The sequence below is a fragment of the Oncorhynchus nerka genome, linkage group LG18 (assembly GCF_034236695.1).
Source record: "Oncorhynchus nerka isolate Pitt River linkage group LG18, Oner_Uvic_2.0, whole genome shotgun sequence".
Lineage (NCBI taxonomy): Eukaryota > Metazoa > Chordata > Actinopteri > Salmoniformes > Salmonidae > Oncorhynchus > Oncorhynchus nerka.
Genome location: NC_088413.1, coordinates 71,539,858 through 71,561,060, shown reverse-complemented (window position 1 = coordinate 71,561,060; position 21,203 = coordinate 71,539,858). Strand labels below are relative to the sequence as shown.

The window sequence follows — 21,203 nt, the reverse complement described above, 5'->3', positions numbered from 1 at the left end:
TGTGTCATTGATGTGTATATAGATATGTATAGTTTACTAGCTGTTGATTGATGTGTTCAAATATTTTTCATCAACAGATCCAGGAGAGAAACATCAAGAATGGATGATGGAGGAGCTCACAGCAAGACCGCAAGGTTAGAGTTCAATGTCATTGTACAAAACACTGATCTGCAAAAGTGGTTTGCCAACTTGAAGCATGACAGGAAAGGTTTTATCAATACATTTGATATTGTAAATATATCAAAGCTGATATTGTAAAATGCTACCGTACATGACAGTGTACAACATGTCTTTGCCCATTGAAAAAAAAGATCTTCAACTTACAGCCTAACCCTAAAAAGACAACCTCTTTTCCTCACTACAGCCCAATCCTAAAACGAGGTCCAGACATGACAAAATCTCCCATGACAAAATCTGAGCAGCTCTTAAGAATAGATGACCATGACTTTACCATGAGACCAGCATTTGGAGGTAAGACTTTACAGGAGTCATATAATGTGTATATTTCTACCTAGTAAAATCATCAGATTTAGTATGTGAAAAACATGCTCCGCATAAGTTTTGTACCTACCCTGCATCAACACGAATGACTTTGATGGTAATGCACAAATGTTTTTTTGACTCCCTTTAGTTGTGTTTGCTGTTTTGATGTTGCTTAGAGCACCAACACAAACTCATTTTTTCCTTTAAACAGGCTCAGACAATCTATCCAATGGTCTTATCAGCTCAGCCCTCTAGAAGCCCTAATGACACCAATAACATGGCAAGCTGTATATTGTCATGCTAGTACAGATGTTGGATCTTAATTTGATCACTCTTTTGTTGCTAAGAATTTTCATGAACCCCTACAAAAAATGTCCATTCATTATAAACCACATAATAATTCACATTTCCTGTTGCTGCAGGACTATTTTCCTGCTGTAGCAAACTGTCTCAAATGAAGATCCTATATTTGTACTCTTTCTTTTAACACGGATGTTGACAGAGTGTTTGTGGTTTCATGGTCATCGTACAGGGGATTTACTGTTGTGGGATTACAGGACATATCCCACTGGGCACACACTGGTTGAATCAAAGTTGTTTCAACATAATTTGTCAACATATTTTGATGTGGAACCAGTGTGAAAAATACATTGGATTTTTAAAAGTAATCAACCAGTTCTGTTTTCATTTAATTTCAACCAGCGTTTTAAACATTGAAATTAGGGTAAAACTAAAATGTAAATACATTGATTTACATAAATCTTTTGTAATTTCAACATAATAATTGGATCTATGCATTTGTTGAAATTTCACATGGAAACGTTCAAAATCTTTTCATCCTATATTCAATATACACTGATTATACAAAACATGCTCTTTCCATGACATAGACTGACCAGTTGAATCCAGGTGAAAGCTATGATCCCTTATTGACGTCAATTGTTAAATCCATTTCAATCAGTGTAGATGAAGGGGAGGAGACAGTTAAAGAATCATTTTAAAGCCTTGAGACAGTTGAGACAGTTGAGACATGGATTGTGTATGTATGCCATTCAGAGGGTGAATGGGCGAGACACAAAATGTAAGTGCCTTCAAACAGGGTATGGTTGTAGTTGCCAGATGCACCAGTTTGTGTCAAGAACTGCAACGCTGCTGGGTTTTTCATGGGGGGTATACTCTATGTATATTGCGGGGTTGAACTTATGTAACATTTTATATTTGATTAGACATAGTTGATTTTACCTTGTTTCAATGTTGATAGTAAAATAATGTTTGAATCAACGTAATTGTTTCAACGTAATGTCATCAACCTAAATAAAGAGGTATATATGCTGAATCGCATCTCCGAGCTGACAAGGTAAAAATCTGTTTTTCTGCCCCCGGGCACGGCAGTTAACCCACTGTTCCCTCGGTGCCCGAAGACACGGAAGACACACTTCAGTTGAATGCATTCAGTTGTACAACTGACTAGGTATCCCCCTTTTGAAATAAAATATGAAGCCAAAATTACTGCCTGAACAGTGACTCCTACTGGTATATGAGTGGTAATGCACTTCGGTGAGAACAAATCATATTCCAGATACCTACCTCTACATACCCTGCTTGGCTTTGGAAGTAAGCTGTGAACATTTCTGCCAAGCTATCTCGTCAACACACTAGATACATCAGCTTCCATACTCATTCGCGTAAATCACATTGAATAGTTGAAAGTAACTCTTCTAACTTTTCTTACTTCACAAGCTGTATGTGAAAGTAAATTTGGAGTGCGGTTGGGTTTATGTAGGCTACATTGAAATCTGATTTGCCCAACAGAGGACACCATCATTTCAACGTGTAGTTAGGTACTGTATATTATCATTCATCCATGGTTGATTGGATCCTAGTTACCATTAGCCCTATAAATAGGATGAATTCATAATATGAATTGTTTACCGTATCAAAATATGAAAATGTTTACCTTAGGATATTGTCTACAAGTTATTCACATGTTGGATTCATGTCTCCATCTCAACCAAAAATCTAAGTTGAAGAATAGGACTAAATCAAATCAAACTTTATTTGAAGTGCATATAAAGTTTAATTTGATTTAGTGCTATTCTTTAACTTAGATTTTTGTTTGATATGGAGGTGTGAATCCAACAACATTAATCATTATTTTGTAGTCTAACTGGATATTGAATTGTCATTGTTCAGGCAGGAAGCGTTGGACTGTGGTTTGAAATTTTTTCAATATACGTCTTTATTTAGGTTGATGGCATGACGTACCATTTTACTATCATCATTGAAACACGGTTAAATAACATACAACATGTCTAATCAAATATGAAATTCAAAATAGTTTAAATATACAGTATATTAAATACAGGATAAAAAAAAATGTTTTTTAAATGTTTCTACTTATGCATGATGATTATGTTGAAATTAGATTGATGTAACAACCTGTCAGTCCGGTTAAGTCAATGTATTTAAGTACAAGTTCTACCCTAATTTCAATGTTTACAATGCTGATTGAAATGAGACGAAATCAGTACTGGTTGATTGCTTTTCTGCAATCCAATGTAGTTTCCATGTTGATTCCACATCACAATACGTTGACAAATTACATTGAAACAACGTTGATTCAACTAATGTGTGCCCAGTGGTCTAATGTTAAGGTTAAATGTACTTTTTGAGTTATTTACATGTTGGCAATCCATAATACCTTTAGGATGACCTTCTTAGTTCAAACATGGAGATACAATAATATTCGAGGCCAAATGACAAAATGTGTTTCAGAGCACCCACACAAGCTCATGGATCAAACAAAATGTGCATTGCTGTAGAATGCATGTGATATTCATGAACTAGAACAAGGGCCAAATATGTCTTGTTTTATGAATACATAAAAATAAACAGCTGTAAATGCAATCTGAGTCTAAAAAACATCACACTATGAATGACCCGTCTGGGCCTCCTTTAAAATGTATCCTATTAAGAAAGAAAATAGATCTAGGAAAGAGATTGGAAAGGCCTCCAGATGTTTGCGACTGCAACAACTGTGATCCATTGTGACCTAATTGTGTTCCTGTACTAAGGCGGATGATGGAGAGTGAAGGTTAAAATAGTTTTTAAAAAATACAATCCAGCCCGTCATGGCACAAGCAAATCCAGTTTATTGGCTGACAATGCAGCGCGGAATTTATTGTAGTGTAATTTTTGCATTAGGCTTACACTGACTGAATGAAACTACTGTATATTGTATTACACATAGTATAGTCACAATACATGACGTTATTTGTGATAGAATCAATGGTTATTGAAGCACTTGGCCAATGCTTTTGATACGGTAGACCATTCCATTCTTGTGGGCCGGCTAAGGAGTATTGGTGTCTCTAAGGGGTCTTTGGCCTGGTTTGATAATTACCTCTCTCAAAGAGTGCAGTGTATCAACTCAGAAAATCTGCTGTCTTAGCCACTGCCTGTCACCAAATCAAATCAAATGTTATTTGTCACATGCGCCGAACCTTATAGTGAAATGCTTACTTACAAGCCCTTAACCAACAATGCAGTTTAAAGTTCCTTGGTGTCCACATCACCAACAAACTAACATGGTCCAAGCACTCCATAGATCCCTAAAATGGTAAGAGATAAGAATAACAAATAATTAAAGAGCAGCAGTAAATAACAATAGCGGGGCTATATACAGGGGGTACTGGTACAGAGTCAATGTGTCAATGTGTGGGGGGCACCGGTGTCGAAGTAATTGAGGTAATTATGCACATGTAGGTAGAGTTATTAAAGTGGCTGTGCATAGATAATATCAGAGAGTAGCAGCAGCGTGGGGGGGGGGATGCAAATACTCTGGGTAGTCTTATGGCTTGGGGGTAGAAGCTGTATAGAAGCCTCTTGGATCTTGACTTGGAGCTCCGCTTGCCGTGCGGTAGCAGAGAGAACAGTCCATGACTAGGATGGCTGACACCGCCTGGTATAGAGGTCCTGGATGGCAGGAAGCTTGGCCCCAGTGATTTACTACCTTCTGTAGTGCCTTGGGGTCGGAGAACGAGCAGTTTCCATATCAGGCAGTGATGCAACCCGTCAGGATTGCAACTGTAAAATATTGCCAAATCTTTTCCGTCTCCTGAGGGGGAATAGGTTTTGTCGTGCCCTCTTCATGACTGTCTTGGTGTGCTTGGACCATGTTAGTGTCTTGGTGATGTGGAAGCCAAGGAACTTGAAGCTCTCAACCTGCTCTATTACAGCCCTGTCAATGAGAATCGGGGCGTGCTCAGTCCTCCTTTTCCTGTAGTCCACAATCATCTGCTTTGCCTTGATCACGTTGAGGGAGAGGTTGTTCTCCTTGCACCACACAGTCAGGTCTCTGACCTCCTCCCTATAGGCTGTCTCGTTGTTGTCGGTGATCAGCAAACTTAATGATGGTGTTGGAGTCGTGCCTGGCTGTGCAGTCATGAGTGAACAGGGAGTACAGGAGGGGACTGAGCACGCACCCCTGAGGAGACCCCGTGTTGAGGATCAGCGTGGCGGATGTGTTGTTTCCTACCCTTACCACCTGGGGGCGGTCAGTCAGGAAGTCAAGGATCCAGTTGCAGAGGGGGGTGTTTAGTCCCAGGGTCCATAGCTTAGTGATGAGCTGTGAGGGCACTATGGTGTTGAACGCTGAGCTGTGGTCAATGAATAGCATTCTTATATAGGTGTTTCTTTTGTCCAGGTGGGAAAGGGCAGTGTGAAGTGCAATATAGATTGCATCATCTGTAGATCTGTTGGTGCGGTATGCAAATTGGAGTGTGTCCAGGGTTTCTGGGATAATGGTGTTGATGTGAGCCATGACCAGCCTTTCAAAGCATTTCATGGCTACAGACGTGAGTGCTACGGGTCAGTAGTCATTTAGGGAGGTTACTTTATTGTTCTTGGGCACAGGGACTATGGTGGTCTGCTTGAAACCTGTTGGTATTACAGACTCAGACAGGGAGAAGTAGTGCTTCCCTTTGTAGTCTAGTAGTTTGCAAGCCCTGCCACAGCCGGCGAGCGTCGGAGCCGGTGTAGTATGATTTAACCTTAGTCCTGTATTGACGCTTTGCCTGTTTTGATGGTTCATCGGAGGGCATAGCGGGATTTATTATCAGCTTCCTGGTTAGAGTCCCGCTCCTTGAAAGCGGCAGCTCTACCCGTAAGATCAGTGCGAATGTTGCCTATAATCCATGGCTTCTGGTTGGGGTATGTATGTATAGTCACTGTGGGGATGACATCCTCAATGCACTTATTGATAAAGCCAGTGACTAATGTGATGTACTCCTCAATGCCATCGGAAGAATCCCAGAACATATTCCAGTCTGTGTTAGCATAGCAGTCATTGGGAGTACCCCAAGGCTCAATCTTAGGCCTCACGCTTTTCACACTTTACATCAGCAACATAGCTCAGGAAGTAGGAAGCTCTCGCATCCATTTATATGCAGATGATACAGTCTTATACTCAGCTGGCCCCTCCCCGGATTTTGTGTTAAATGCTCTACAACAAAGCTTTCTTAGTGTCCAAGCTTTCTCTACCCTTAACCTTGTTCTGAACACCTCCAAAAACAAAGGTCATGTGGTTTGGTAAGAAGAATGCCCTTCTCCCCACAGGTGTGATTACTACTTCCGAGGGCTTAGAGCTTGAGGTAGTCACCTCATACAAGTACTTCGGAGTATGGCTAGATGGTACGCTGTCCTTCTCTCAGCACATATCAAAGCTGCAGGCTAAAGTTAAATCTAGACTTGGTTTCCTCTTTCGTAATCGCTCCTCTTTCACCCTAGCTGCCAAACTAACCCTAATTCAGATGACCATCCTACCAATGCTAGATTACGGAGACATAATTTATAGATCGGCAGGTAAGGGTGCTCTCGAGCGACTAGATGTTCTTTACCATTCAGCCATCAGATTTGCCTTCAATGCTCCTTATAGGACACATCACTGCACTCTATACTCCTCTGTAAACTGGTCATCTCTGTATACCTGTCGCAAGACCCACTGGTTGATGCTTGTATATAAAACTCTCTTAGACTTCACTCCCCCTTATCTGAGATATCTACTGCAGCCCTCATCCTCCACATACAACACCCGTTCTGCCAGTAACATTCTGTTCAAGGTCCACAGCGCAAAGTGGTGGTGGGAGTGGTGGTGGGGGGGGAGTGGTGGTCCATTTATATGCAGATGATATAGTCTTATACTCAGCTGGCCCCTCCCTGTATTTTGTGTTAAATGCTCTACAACAAAGCTTTCTTAGTGTCCAACAAGTTTTCTCTACGCTTAATCTTGTTCTGAACACCTCCAAAACAAAGGTCATGTGGTTTGGTAAGAAGAATGCCCCTCTCCCCACAGGTGTGATTACTACCTCTGAGGGCTTAGAGCTTGAGGTAGTCACCTCATACAAGTACTTTGGAGTATGGCTAGATGGTACGCTGTCCTTCTCTCAGCGCATATCAAAGCTGCAGGCTAAAGTTAAATCTAGACTTGGTTTCCTCTTTCGTAATCACTCCTCTTTCACCCCAGCTGCCAAACTAACCCTGATTCAGACAACCATCCTACCCATGTTAGATTACGGAGACATAATTTATAGATTGCCAGGTGTGGTTGCTCTTGAGCGGCTAGATGTTCTTTACCATTCGGCCATCAGATTTACCTACAATGCTCCTTATAGGACAAATCACATTTATTTTTAAAGCCCTTCTTACATCAGCTGATATCTCAAAGTGCTGTACAGAAACCCAGCCTAAAACCCCAAACAGCAAGCAATGCAGATGTAGAAGCACGGTGACTAGGAAAAACTCCCTAGAAAGGCCAGAACCTAGGAAGAAATCTAGAGAGGAACCAGGCTAATAGGGGTGGCCGGGTGGAGACTATAACAGAACATGACCAAGATGTTCAAATGTTCATAGATGACCAGCAGGGTCAAATAATAATAATCAGTGGTTGTCGAGGGTGCAACCGGTCAGCACCTCAGGAGTAAATGTCAGTTAGCTTTTCATAGCCGATCATTCAGAGTATCTCTACTGCTCCCGCTGTCTCTAGAGTTGAAAACAGCAGGTCTGGGACAGGTAGCACGTCCAGGGAACAGGTCAGGACGTTACCCCCGGACAGGGACACACAGGCAGGATATAACCCCACCCACATTGCCAAAGCACAGCCTCCACAACACTAGAGGGATATCTTCAACCACCAATTTACCATCCTGAGACAAGACCGAGTATAGCCCACAAAGATCTCTGCCACAGCACAACCCAAGGGTGCGCCAACCCAGACAGGAAGATCACGTCAGTGACTCAACCCACTCAAGTGACGCACCCCTCCTAGGGACGGCATGGAAGAGCACCAGTAAGCCAGTGACTCAGCCCCTGTAATAGGTTTAGAGGCAGAGAATCCCAGTGGAGAGAGGGGAACCGGCCAGGGAGAGACAACAAGGGCGGTTCTTTGCTCTAGTGCCTTTCCGTTCACCTTCACACTCCTGGGCCAGACTATACTCAATCATATGACCCACTGAAGAGATTAGTCTTCAAAGTAAAGTAAAGACTTAAAGGTTGAGACCGAGTCTGCCTCTCTCACATGGGTAGGCAGACCATTCCATAAAAATGGAGCTCTATAGGAGAAAGCCCTGCCTCCAGCTGTTGGCTTAGAAATTCTAGGGACAATTAGGAGGCCTGCGTCTTGTGACCGTAGCGTACGTCAAAATTCTAGCAGCCGTGTTTAGCACTAACTGAAGTTTATTTAGTGCTTTATCCGGGTAGCCAGAAGTAGAGCATTCCACCCCCACCATCACTGCATCACTGCACTCTATTTATCACTGCTCTGTAAACTGGTCATCTCTGTATACCTGTCGCAAGATCCACTGGTTGATGCTCATTTATAAAGCCTCTTAGGCCTCACTCCCACCTATCTGAGATATCTACTGCAGCCCTCATCCTCCAAGTACAACATCCGTTCTGCCAGTCACATTCTGTTCAAGGTCCCCAAAGCACACACATCCCTGTGTCGCTCGTCTTTTCATTTCGCTGCAGCTAGCGACTGGAACGAGCTGCAACAAACACTCAAACTGGACAGTTTTATCTCAATCTCTTCATTCACTCAATCATGGGCACTCTTAATGACAGTTGTGGCTGCTTTGCATGATGTACTGTTGTCTCTACCTTCTTACCCTTTGTGCTGTTGTCTGTGCCCAATAATGTTTGTATCATGTTTTGTGCTGATACCATGATGTGTTGCTACAATGTTGTTTTTATGTTGTGTTGCTACCATGGTGTGTTGTCGTGTGTTGCTGACTTGCTATGTTGTTGTCTTACGTCTCTCATTATGTAGTGTTGTGTTGTCTGTCTTGTCGTGATGTGTGCTTTGTCCTATATTTAAATCCCCGCAGGAGGCCTTTTGCCTTTTTTGCCATCACTAAATAATCATTTGTTCTTAACTGACTTGCCTAGTTAAATAAAGATTAAATAAAATGCATTTAATTCAATTAATGTATCCATTATAGCAATGAAGGAAATTAAGGATAAAAGGTACTGCACTTGTAATTACATGTTTAAATAGGTTTTTGAACAGAGGTCCAGGATAGTCAATTAATTCTGAAAATCTAACCTCTCATTGAAATTTCTATCAATGCAATTTTATTTAATTACAGGACCCCCTATTCCAGTTGGGGTAGATGTTCAGGTTGAAAGTCTGGACACAATCTCTGAAGTGGATATGGTGAGTGGGATTTCAGTATCTTTACACAGTGAAGGGTAATCTTTCCTAACCTGGTGGAACGAGACTGATCGCGCGATAGCTCACATTCTGTTTGTGAAACAGAAACGCGAGCACAGCCATCAGTCTGCTTGACCAGGCAAAATCTTTTCCCCAAACTTTAGAAAAAGTATTCCACCATCTAGAACTGCTTTCAACCAGAGAAGCCTTTCATTAATATTACGTAATGACAAAAGATGAAGTATACTCAACTCAGATACTGTACCTCACATGTAGAATCCTCCAAACACATAGAGTACCTATGTTGCATCAATAGGCGTGATTGTCCTATAGCACTCCCACCAACACCAACACCATCACCGCCACTCCCTCCACCACCAACACCAACACAGCCACCACCGCCACTCCCAACACCACCACCCCCAGCATAATCACTCCCAACACCCCACTCCCACCACCCACACCAACACAGCCACCACCGCCACTCCCACCACCACCAACACCACCAACACAGCCACCACCGCCACTCCCAACACCACCACCCCCACCATAATCACTCCCACCACCCCCACCAACCTGCTGTGTTGTTTCAGGACTTCACCATGACCCTGTACCTGAGGCACTACTGGAAGGACGAGCGCCTGTCCTTCACCAGTACCAAAAACCAGAGCATGACCTTTGACAGTAGGCTGGCCAAGAAGATCTGGGTTCCTGACATGTTCTTCGTCCACTCCAAGAGGTCCTTCATCCATGACACCACCACGGACAACGTCATGCTGAGGGTGTACCCTGACGGCAACGTGCTTTACAGTCTGAGGTAGCTCCACAGTGTTACGGCCCTGCTACACTATAGCCATCGGTCATCCAGCATTGCCAGGAGCCATCAGCCATTGAGGAAATACTTCCTTTGAAATCAATGAAAGCTGCTGTACTGCCTGTGTTGCGCACAAATTGCATCACGTCCAAAGGGGGCATCCAAGCTTAAGAATTGCAGGGGTTCAATTTTCGCACGTTCATTCTTTCTTGTGAATTGAAATAATGAGAAATAAAAACATGCTCTGATATTTACTTCGCGAAGAAAGTTCATCTGTGTTGTTTACAGTGGGTGCAAATAACGCTTTGTGTGCAGAACAAGCAAGGAGGTAGGAAAAGCCAAGCACAAGCTAGCGAGATCCTATTGGTATGTTGTAGCATACACTCTCTCTGCACCACTAATTGTACAACCACTGACCACATTTTTTACTTGACTACTGTTTCTGGCGTTATCCCTAAGATCTGGAAAGCGGCGCATGTCCTCACCTTACATAAAGGTGGAGATCCTTCTGACTTAGATAACGACGGTCCAATTTCCAAATTCTTGCCTTTCCAAAGTTTTAGAATCTCTGAATAACTTTCCCCTAAGAACTTTTTTAACTTCTCACTCTGTTCTTAATGTGCACAAACCCGGTTTTTGACGGTTTCAGCGGCTACACTTGTTTTAGATGATGTGTTAAACTGCTTGGATCATAAAATCATTGTGCTGCCTTATTTATAGACCTTTCCAAGGTCTTCAATACCAATGACCATCACATTCTTATTCAGAGGTTGACTGAAATAGGCCTGGATCAGGCTTCTTGCAAGTGGTTTGAAAAGTATCTGTCAGACGGGACTAAATGTGTGATCTTTGATAGCGTTAAGTCTAGTTTCCTGGTTATCACAAAAACTGTACCACAGGGGTCAGTACTCTTTACCATTGATATAAATTGATATAAATAATATTGGTCTATCTGTTAAAACTTGTAATATTCATCTGAATGCAGACAACACTGTTATACATGCCATTGACCCAACTGCTGACCAGGCTATGTTAGAGCTGCAATCTGGTCTTCCTTCTTTTATAGAAAGCCCTGGTTTGTTTAAAAATTTGACTTAATTCAGGCAAAACTAAATATATGTTTTTCTGTAGTCCTTCAATGTTTCAGATGGACTACATATGTATTCTATCAAGGCACAAGGCGAGACCCAGGTGCAGACACAGGAGGCAGATGGTTGGAGTCTTACAATGTTTATTAATCCAAAAAGGGGTAGGCAAGAATGGTCGTGGACAGGCAAAAGGTTGCGACCAGATCAGAGTCCAATAGGTACCGAAAGGCAGGCAGATTCAAGGTCAGGGCAGGCAGGATGATCAGGCAGGCGGGAAAGTAGTCCAGAGTCAGGCAGTGGTTAAAACCGAGAAGACTAGCAAAAGAGAATAGAAAAGGAGTACGGGGAAAAACACGCTAGTTGACTTGACTAAAGATACAAGACAAACTAGCACAGAGAGACAGGTAACACAGGGATAAATACACTGGGGAAAATAAGCGATACCTGGAGGGGGTGGAGACCATCACAGGGACAGGTGAAACAGATCAGGGCATGACATATTCATTGGATGGTTCTCCCATTGATCGGGTTCCCGCCTACAAATATCTGGGCATTTGGATTGACAAAGACTTCATGTTTAAAAAAAACATACTTTTGAACTAGTTAAAAAGCTAAGATTTAAAGTGGGCTTGTTTTTCCCTAAGTAGCAGAAAGCAGATTGCAGTCAACTTTCCTGCCAGTTCTTGATTATGATGACACCGTTTACCAGATTGCAGCAGCCACTACTCGTAAACCTTTGGATGCTGTAGTGCCATATGTTTTATCACTGGTGACAGGTTTAATACTCACCACTGCATTCTGTATCAAAAGGTTGGCTGATCCCCCATTAAAGTCCCATAGATCAATGAATTACTCCCTTTTTGTTTACAAAGCCCTACTACACAAGCTTACAACTTACCTAACTCCGTTGCTAACGTATAAAAGAATGAGCAACCAAACCCGCTCGCAGGATTTAACTCTTGAGGTCCCTCTGGTCTTGACCAATTTAGGTAAATCCTCTTTTAGTTTTAGTACCCTCCAGTGTTGGAATAACCTACAAAATTCCTTTCAAATTGATTCCTTGGTGCTACTAGGGCAGTTTAGTTGTTTCGATTGATTGTAGTGGTTTATTTGTTAAAATAGTTGTGTTGAGGTTGTGCCTTGTGGTTATTTGTATTAATCTAGTTTTAATTGTAATGTAAATTGTTTTTCCTGTTATGAGAAAATGTTTGTACTCAGGGCACCATTGGGAATGCGACCATGGTCTCAATTGGGCTACCCTAAACAAATAAAAGTTTATAAAAATGTGAATATTTCTGTTATGGAACACCTCTGTGAAGTGTGCGTGTGCACAAATTCAATTTGGCATTGCACTCCTTTTAAACAACGGCTTTTTTTTAAACTTTGGCAAAGCGTCAATTGTATAAAACTATGTGCACTGGATTCATAATATATTCTGGTTTTGGAAACAGAAATATTTATTGAGATCAGATGTTTCATCGATGAGAAAATGTGCCAAATGTCGGGCCAGTTTTACCTACTTCCATCCTCTCCCACTGCCCATGACTGGTCTTCCTCTCACTACCATATTTGGTGGTGAGAAAACGTCTCTGTGTCGCATGTAGAATGTCACATTGACGCAACACTAATGGCAATGCAACGCGTACAATGAAGCTGCAGTGTTGCCACAGACAGAAGGGTAAACCCAGACACATTACAGGGGCTATAAAGCTGAAGTATGTGTGTTAGCTGTGTTGCCCAACAGTCCCCCACCCACTTCGCTTCCCTTCATTGAAAATGAATGGGGCTCAGTTGTTTCATCGCCCCCCCCACTACACCGCTGATTCAAATAACCAACTCAAGCTTTGATCATTTGAATCAGCCGTGTAGTGCTAAGCTGGGGGGAAAAAACTAAATGTGGACCCAGGGGGGTCCCAGGACTGAGTTTGGTAAATCCTGCTTAAAGGGGAACACCATAGCAAAAGGTTTTGCAACGGAACACGGCAACAAGCGTTTCTTATTGGACAGGTACCGATAGCACACCGTTTCGGAACATTTCTGTGCTAGCTGAACACCACCTTGGTTTGATAACTAACCCTCAAGGGTGTTGGATTTAGTGCTGAAATCCTTTTCCAGTTGACTTATCGAGGCATATGAAGGAGGCTTATGTTGGACAGCAAAACAAAGCTATTGAACATGCTACTTTGTAATTATAAATGTCAGATCCTGTGTGTGCAACCCTCCTTGTTTGTTAAATTGGACAATGAGTTCATTGAATGGATGATATAAAGATAGATCTGGTGGTGCATGACATTTGTCTGACAAAGTTAGGACCTTTTAGTGACCGCCATTTAATGAGACAGGTGGACAACACAGTTGTAATCAGGACTGTATGACAAACATTTTCCGTTCCCTTGCCAGTGTTCTTCATTGAACAGATTTAATCAACACTTAGTAACAAGACAGCCGCCAAATAGAGACCTCCTGTAACCTTCAGAGACATCGGATATAACATTCTGTAGACTCCTAGCATTTAGACCTAGATCACCTACATGGAGTTGACATTGGAAAAGCAGTCTCAATCCCCAACAACAATATTTTGTTAAATTATTTGAACTACAAATACTTTTTTTTTAAAGGCCCGATAGATTCAAAATTCTGTTTTCCTGTGTTTTGTACCATATTTGTACACCAGCTGATGAAAGTAACACTTTCAAAGTATGAAAAATGTAATCAGTGTTATTTCTACATAGGACATTCTAATCAGCAGGTTTTGCATGGGTGGAGTTTTGGCTTGTTTGGTGATAAATCATCAAGTGGCATAAATTAATAGACCAATAACAGAGTTCCAAACTTCTCTCCCAATAAAAGCTCGTTTTCAGGTTACATATCACTCCCATCAGGCTCCTCCACTCTGGTGAATTGATCTCCGCACCACAATCCTAACTGTAGTTAATGCACTGCTTTGGTGCCCTTTCCCACTCTGCTCAGACCTAGCAAAAGTATAGCTTAATAAGATTTATTTTTTTTGCTCAAAAGCTATTTTCTTTCTTTTTTACCATTATTATGAAGAACCTTTACAATAAGGTACTTAATTGTTGCCCAGAAATGATTTGATATTGAGATAAAAACTTCTGATACCTGGCATTTTCTGTTTCATACCCTATTCAAGTGAGCTTATGATAGTCATACTGATCCATTTCAGCTACAGCTCCGCATAAAGGCAACAAAAACAATCAAAGCAATTCACAATTATAATCATCACTTTGTATCCATATTCAAGTCTGGTCAGGCATAAGTCAGGCTCTGATGCCACTTTTGTTCTCACAGAGTCACGGTCACGGCCATGTGCAACATGGACCTGAGTCGCTTCCCTCTAGACACACAGACCTGCTCGCTGGAAATAGAGAGCTGTGAGTGCACCACTCAACTTGACTATTTACCTACACATCTCTGACATTTGATTATGTTTTTATCACATGATCAAAGATAAGCAATCATGTTTATATGAGGTATTCATTGGGGTTTTTGAACATTCTCTCGTCAGATGCATACACGGACGATGATCTCATGCTGTACTGGAAGAAAGGCAACGAGTCACTGAACACAGACGAGAGGATATCTTTATCCCAGTTCCTCATCCAGAAGTTCCACACCACTACAGAGCTGGCCTTCTATAGCAGTACAGGTAACCCTGAAGTCACAGATTGAGTAGATATTACAAAGACACTTATAGCCCATAGTTGTATTTACAAAGATGACAGTGGGCCACATTAAATTGCCTTGCTGGCCACATTTGGCCCGCTGGTTGTGAGTTTCAGACCCCTGCACTATGGGAATGGAAACAGGTGAAAAGGACTGGATCTGTGTAGAATATCAGCTGTGTTTCTTTTTTCTTCTCAGGCTGGTACAACCGTCTGTACATCCACTTCACCCTGCGACGTCACGTCTTCTTCTTCCTGCTCCAGACCTACTTCCCAGCCACCCTCATGGTCATGCTGTCCTGGGTCTCCTTCTGGATTGACCGCCGGGCCGTCCCCGCTAGGGTCCCTTTGGGTAGGAAAGGCCTTTGCCAGAAGGACCAGGATGTTTTATTGGCTCTAGGCTAAATTGATATTTCCATGTTTTATTTGAGATATAGTACAGTCTTGGTGTCTTTCCAACAGTGATTGTAAAGATTGACATCAACTGTAAAAGATCAAGCCAAGACCTGGACTAAAAAGCTATTTCAATGGAGATCTGTCTGGGTAACTGTCTTTTGACTCTGTCCAGGTATCACCACAGTGCTCACCATGTCCACCATCATCACTGGTGTCAACGCCTCCATGCCCAGAGTGTCCTACATCAAAGCGGTGGACATCTACCTGTGGGTCAGTTTCGTGTTTGTCTTCCTCTCGGTCATAGAGTATGCCGCGGTCAACTACCTCTCTACCATGCAGGAAAGGAAAGAGAGGAAACTAAGAGAGAGGGTACAGTTTATTTCATTTCATTTACATAAAATGTTGTTCTGCTTTTCTGTGTACTTTTATTTTTAGGACTACCTCTGGTGAACAACTTTGCATGCTGTATATTTCTCTATTTGCCAAATGTTGTGGCATGTGGAAATGAAACTGCATAAGATGCCTCAGGAGGAAATCAAATCAAATTGTATTTGTCACATACACATGGTTATCAGATGTTAATGCAAGTGTAGCGAAATGCTTGTGCTTCTAGTTCCGACCATGCAGTAATATCTAACAAGTAATCTAACCTAACAATTTCAAAACAGCTACCTTATACACACAAGTGTAAAGGAAGGAATAAGAATATGTACATAAAAATATATGAATGAGTGATGGCTGAACAGCATAGGCAAGATGCAGTAGATGGTATAGAGTACAGTATATACATATGAGATGAGTAATGTAGGGTATGTAAACATTATATAAAGTGGCATTGTTTAAAGTGTTAAAGTGGCTAGGGATACATTTATTACATCAATTTTTCCATTATTAAAGTGGCTAGAGTTGAGTCAGTATGTTGACAGCAGCCACTCAATGTTAGTGATGGCTGTTTAACAGTCTGATGGCCTATTTTAACTCACACAGCCCCTGAACTTTTCCTGCCACGAACAACCTTGTTGAGAAGCCCTAAGCTCGAAAATGACTAAATACATTAGACATCAGTAGATTTAAAGCCAGTTTTGCCGTTTCAAAGTATTGTAATTCAACCTTTTTCTTTTTTACACCCCGCTATCTGCAGTTGCCGTGTACATGTGGCATTGGAAACCCTGACGACGCCATGTGCGACCCCCAGATCACTGGTTACAACACCATGGACGTCAACAGCATAGGGAACTATGGCACCGCAGGGAACTATGGGATGCCGGAGAACGGAGGCAGGCATGAGAGGATGTTTGCCCAGGTGGTTCTTGGGGATCCCCAGCTCACGGGCCAGGTAAAGAGGCCAGGCTATGTGAACATTTGGATAGACACCCATGCCATAGACAAGTACTCACGGATGGTCTTCCCTGGTTCCTACGTCCTGTTCAACATCATCTACTGGTCCATCTATTCCTAACGCCTGGCAAATGGGGAAGGACCATACTACCCTAACACATCCACATGCTGCAGTTAGAGCACAACATGTTCGATTTCATTAGGCACCAAACGGCACAAAATTGACTGAAACAGGGATCGACTACCTGAACTTGTCCAATAAGAAACACAAGTTTTCGTTTTTCAGGGCAAAACGTTTGCTACATTTTGCAACAGTATACCCTCATGAATATGAAACAGGACACCACTGTAACTCCATTAACAGGGATAGCGGCCACGCAGAGAGAAAACATGTAATTGTTTCTGTTTTCAAGACAACAGACTGAGATATGGATTATTAATTGTGAGGTGAACATTGCCTTCTTGACCCAGCCTCTTAAATGGACCTATTCATGTACAGTACAGTGCATTTGGAAAGTATTCAGACGCCTTGACTTTTTCCACATTTAGTTACATTACAGCCTTATTCTAAAATGAATTAAACATAGTTTTTTTTCTTTCTCAATCTACACACAATACCCCATAATGATAAAGCAAAAGCTGGTTTGTAGAAAATGTTGCAAATTGAAAACCTTTGACACCTTTGACAGCGATTACAGCCTCTATTTGGGGAGTTTCTCCCATTCTTCTCTGCAGATCCTCTCAAGCTCTGTCAGGTTGGATGGGGAGCGTCACGGCACAGCTATTTTCAGGTTTCTCCAGAGATGTTCAATCGGGTTCAAGTTCGGGCTCCGTCTGGGTCACTCAAGGACAGTCAAAGACTTATCCTGGAGCCACTCCTGTGTTGTCTTGACTGTGTGCTTAGGGTCATTGTCCTGTTGCAAGGTGAACCTTCATTCACGCCATTCTGAGGTCCTGAGCACACGTGAGCAGGTTTTTCCCTCGATCCTGACAAGTCTCCCAGTACCTGCTGCTGAAAAACACCCCTCCAGCATGATGCTACCACCACATTGCTTCACAGTAGGGATGATGCAAGGTTTCTTCCAGAAGTGATGCTGGCATTCAGGCCAAAGAGTTGAATCTTGGTTTCATCAGACCAGAGAATCTTGTTTCTCATGTTCTGATAGTCCTTTAGTGCCTATTGGCAAATTCCAAGTGGGCTGTCATGTGCCTTTTACTGACGAGTGGCTTCCGTCTGGCCACTCTACCATAAAGGCCTGATTGGTGGAGTGCTGCAGAGATGTTTGTCCTTCTGGAATGTTCTCCCATCTCCACAGAGGAACTCTGGAGCTCTGTCAGGGTGACCATCGGGTTCTTGGTCACCTGCCTGACCAAGGCCCTTCTCCCCCGATTGTTTGGCCGGGTGGCCAGCTCTAGGAAGTCTTGGTGGTTCCTAACTTCTTCTATTTCAGAATGATGGAGGTCACTGTGTTCTTGGGGACCTTCAATGCTGCAGACATTTTTTGTTACCCTTCCCTAGATCTGTGCCTCGACACAATCCTGTCTTGGAGCTCTACAGACAATTCCTTCAACCTCATGGCTTGGTTTTTGCTCTGAAATGCCTTGTCAACTGTGGGACCTAATATAGACAGGTGTGTGCCTTTCCAAATCATGTCCAATCAATTGAATTTACCACAGGTGGAGTCCAATGAAGTTGTCGAAACATCTCGAGAATCATCAATGGAAACAGGATGCACCTGAGCTCAATTTCGAGTCTCATAGCAAAGGGTCTGAATATTTATGTAAATAAGGTATTTCTGTTTTTTCTTTTTTATAAAGTTGAAGGACAAAAATGTAAAACCTGTTTTCACTTTGTCATTATGGGGTATTGTGTGTAGATTGATGAGGAAAATGTTTAATCCATTTTAGAATAAGGCTGTAACATAACAAAATGTGGAAAACGGGAAGGGGTCTGAATACTTTCCTAATATGTACTCTTTCCATGTGTATTCAAGAAAAAAGTTATAAGGGTTTCTCATCATTTCCACTGAGCCACCGGGTCAAGTTAATTTGTAGATACTGTGGTTAGCTAGACGGTAAGGGTTTAGGATTGTGTACAATATTATCAATGACTCAGACGGACCAAAGGTAGACTGAGGTATTTATCCTCCTGGCTTGGAAACACTATATAAATTGGGTACAGTATTTTTCTGTGAACATCCTCTGAGATATTTCAGTTGCACTATGATTGCTCAAACATTATGCATCAGATTAATTAGCAATGTTAAACTGTTGCTTGGGGGCTGAAAAACCATTTGAGATAGCACAATGTTTTGGAATGTCAAATTTTGAAATACAATGTTGTTTAGACATGATAATATTCTCTGAGACAGTTGTTTGACATTGCGACATCTATGACTACGACTATTAGCTAACTTGGCATGACTATGACTTTGTTAACTTGGCATGACTATGACTATTAGTTAATTTGGCATGACAATGACTATTGGTTAACTTGGCATGACTATGACTAGAGCTAGTGCCCAGGAGAATGCTAGCCTATGTTAACTCTAAATCTGGAATTTCCAGTGATATCTAGAATTTTATTTTCGTACTTGCAATTTTGTAATATCATATGAACACACTATTTGGATGTTTTGTAATGTTGCTTCTACTAGTTTGTTGCTAAGCAACTTTGTCACTTTTTCATTGTGCACTTGACAATAGCACAACTACATGTTACAGTAATAAATGAGCAATGAGATTCACTACTAGGGACTACTACAGTACTACATTTATGTTATTTGATGCCAAATCACAATCTTTTTCACTAATTTGATACTGTTGTCACGGTGAAACATACGAGATGTGAGGTGATCAAAAGACATAATTTTGAAGCTCATATTGTCTATTATATACTGAGGCTTTGAGATTCACTGTAGTAGTAGTAGTTTTAGGTTTGAGTATTTTTCCACTTTGATGCATTTGAATAAATAACCTATTAGATAACCTCTCATATGGCTACTGGATATTATTGTCTCCAAACAGGATGGATATATTATTGTCTTACTAGGAGAGATCGTGTCCCAAAGCACCCCTTCTTTTTACAAGTAATATCAGTATGTTCACTCACACGGTCACACCTTTGGAAAGATATGTTATGAATGATCTGTTAAAAACATTTAGCTAATGTCATGTTTTCTGAGAAAGAGAAAGTCATTGAATCTGAAATGGAAGAACACATGTTGAACCAGGCTCCTGCATAGTTAAGACATTTAATTGCAATGGTGTAGTGTCTCATTAGAAACTTCGCTTGAAGTTTATAGCGTAGTGTCAGTGCATGGTTCAGTGCATCAGAGTCAATGTAAAAGAAAGGGTGGATCCCAAGGCATAGATTTTATAGACAAGACTACGTAGACAAGACTAGGTAGACAAGACGACATAGTCTGGTGCTCTTTCATGCCGTCCCTAGGAGGGGTGCGTCACTTGAGTGGGTTGAGTCACTGATGTGATCTTCCTGTCTGGGTTGGCGCCCCCCCTTGGGTTGTGCCGTGGCGGAGATCTTTGTGGGCTATACTCGGCCTTGTCTCAGGATGGTAAGTTGGTGGTTGAAGATATCCCTCTAGTGGTGTGGGGGCTGTGCTTTGGCAAAGTGGGTGGGGTTATGTCCTTCCTGTTTGGCCCTGTCCGGGGGTATCATCGGATGGGGCCACAGTGTCTCCTGACCCCTCCTGTCTCAGCCTCCAGTATTTATGCTGCAGTAGTTTGTGTCGGGGGGCTAGGGTCAGTTTGTTATATCTGGAGTACTTCTCCTGTCTTATGTCCTGTGTGAATTTAAGTATGAGCTCTCTAATTCTCTCTTTCTAGCTCTGGGACCATGCCTCAGGACTACCTGACATGATGACCCCTTGCTGTCCCCAGTCCACCTGGCCGTGCAGTTGCTCCAGTGTCAACTGTTCTGCCTGCGGCTATGGACTCCTGACCTGTTCACCGGATGTGCTGCATGTCCCAGACCTATTATTTATGAATATTTGAACATCTTGGCTATGTTCTGTTATAATCTCCACCCGGCACAGCCAGAAGAGGACTGGCCACCCCTCATAGCCTGGTTCCTTTCTAGGTTTCTTCCTAGGTTTTGGCCTTTCTAGGGAGTTTTTCCTAGCCAACGTGCTTCAACACCTGCATTGCTTGCTGTTTGGAGTTTCAGGCTGGGTTTCTGTACAGCACATAAATACATTTGATTTGATTTGATACATAGACAAGACCAAATAGACAGTCTTGTCCATGTAATCTTATGTAGACAGTTGTCGTGACGTTGGCCTGGGGGGTAGGTTTATGACAGTCATAAATACCTCTTCCCCCCCCTTTTTCCTCTCTCTACCCTACTGATGTTATATTTGCAAAACCCTTGGTTAACATAGAGATCCTGGGAACATCAGAAGGTGGGGGAAATTAACTATATTCTGGTAATCCGACCAATGGAACATATGCGGTGGTACCTAATGAATATGATGTCAGTTCGGTTGTCATCTGAGACATTCTCATCAATGATCAGATGATGTAAAGTCTACACAACAGAGTTATCGGATTCACATAGAATTGTTGTTCAATTTAAATGTTTGAATATTACATTATTTGTGATGGGATTAAATGTGATTTTAGCTTCTAAAATGAGAGATTTGGTTTTTCATAAAATAGCGCTGCTCAATCAGTGG

At 42.0% G+C, this 21,203-nt stretch overlaps 1 protein-coding gene across 2 annotated transcripts in view; it reads left to right on the top strand.

Moving 5' to 3' along the window:
* The window catches only part of LOC115146408 (gamma-aminobutyric acid receptor subunit rho-1-like), a 37,529-nt gene extending 18,025 nt beyond the window's left edge, over nt 1-19,504 (top strand). For both annotated transcript variants that reach the window (XM_029688456.2, XM_029688455.2), the window contains exons 2-10: nt 78-134; nt 365-471; nt 9,126-9,193; nt 9,784-10,007; nt 14,402-14,484; nt 14,619-14,759; nt 14,975-15,127; nt 15,344-15,540; nt 16,313-19,504. In XM_029688456.2, coding sequence (XP_029544316.1) covers nt 100-134; nt 365-471; nt 9,126-9,193; nt 9,784-10,007; nt 14,402-14,484; nt 14,619-14,759; nt 14,975-15,127; nt 15,344-15,540; nt 16,313-16,630 — 1,326 coding nt within the window. In that variant the 5' untranslated portion in view covers nt 78-99 and the 3' untranslated portion in view covers nt 16,631-19,504. The remainder of the gene's footprint in view (nt 1-77; nt 135-364; nt 472-9,125; nt 9,194-9,783; nt 10,008-14,401; nt 14,485-14,618; nt 14,760-14,974; nt 15,128-15,343; nt 15,541-16,312) is intronic.
* The last annotated feature ends 1,699 nt before the right edge of the window (nt 19,505-21,203 follow it).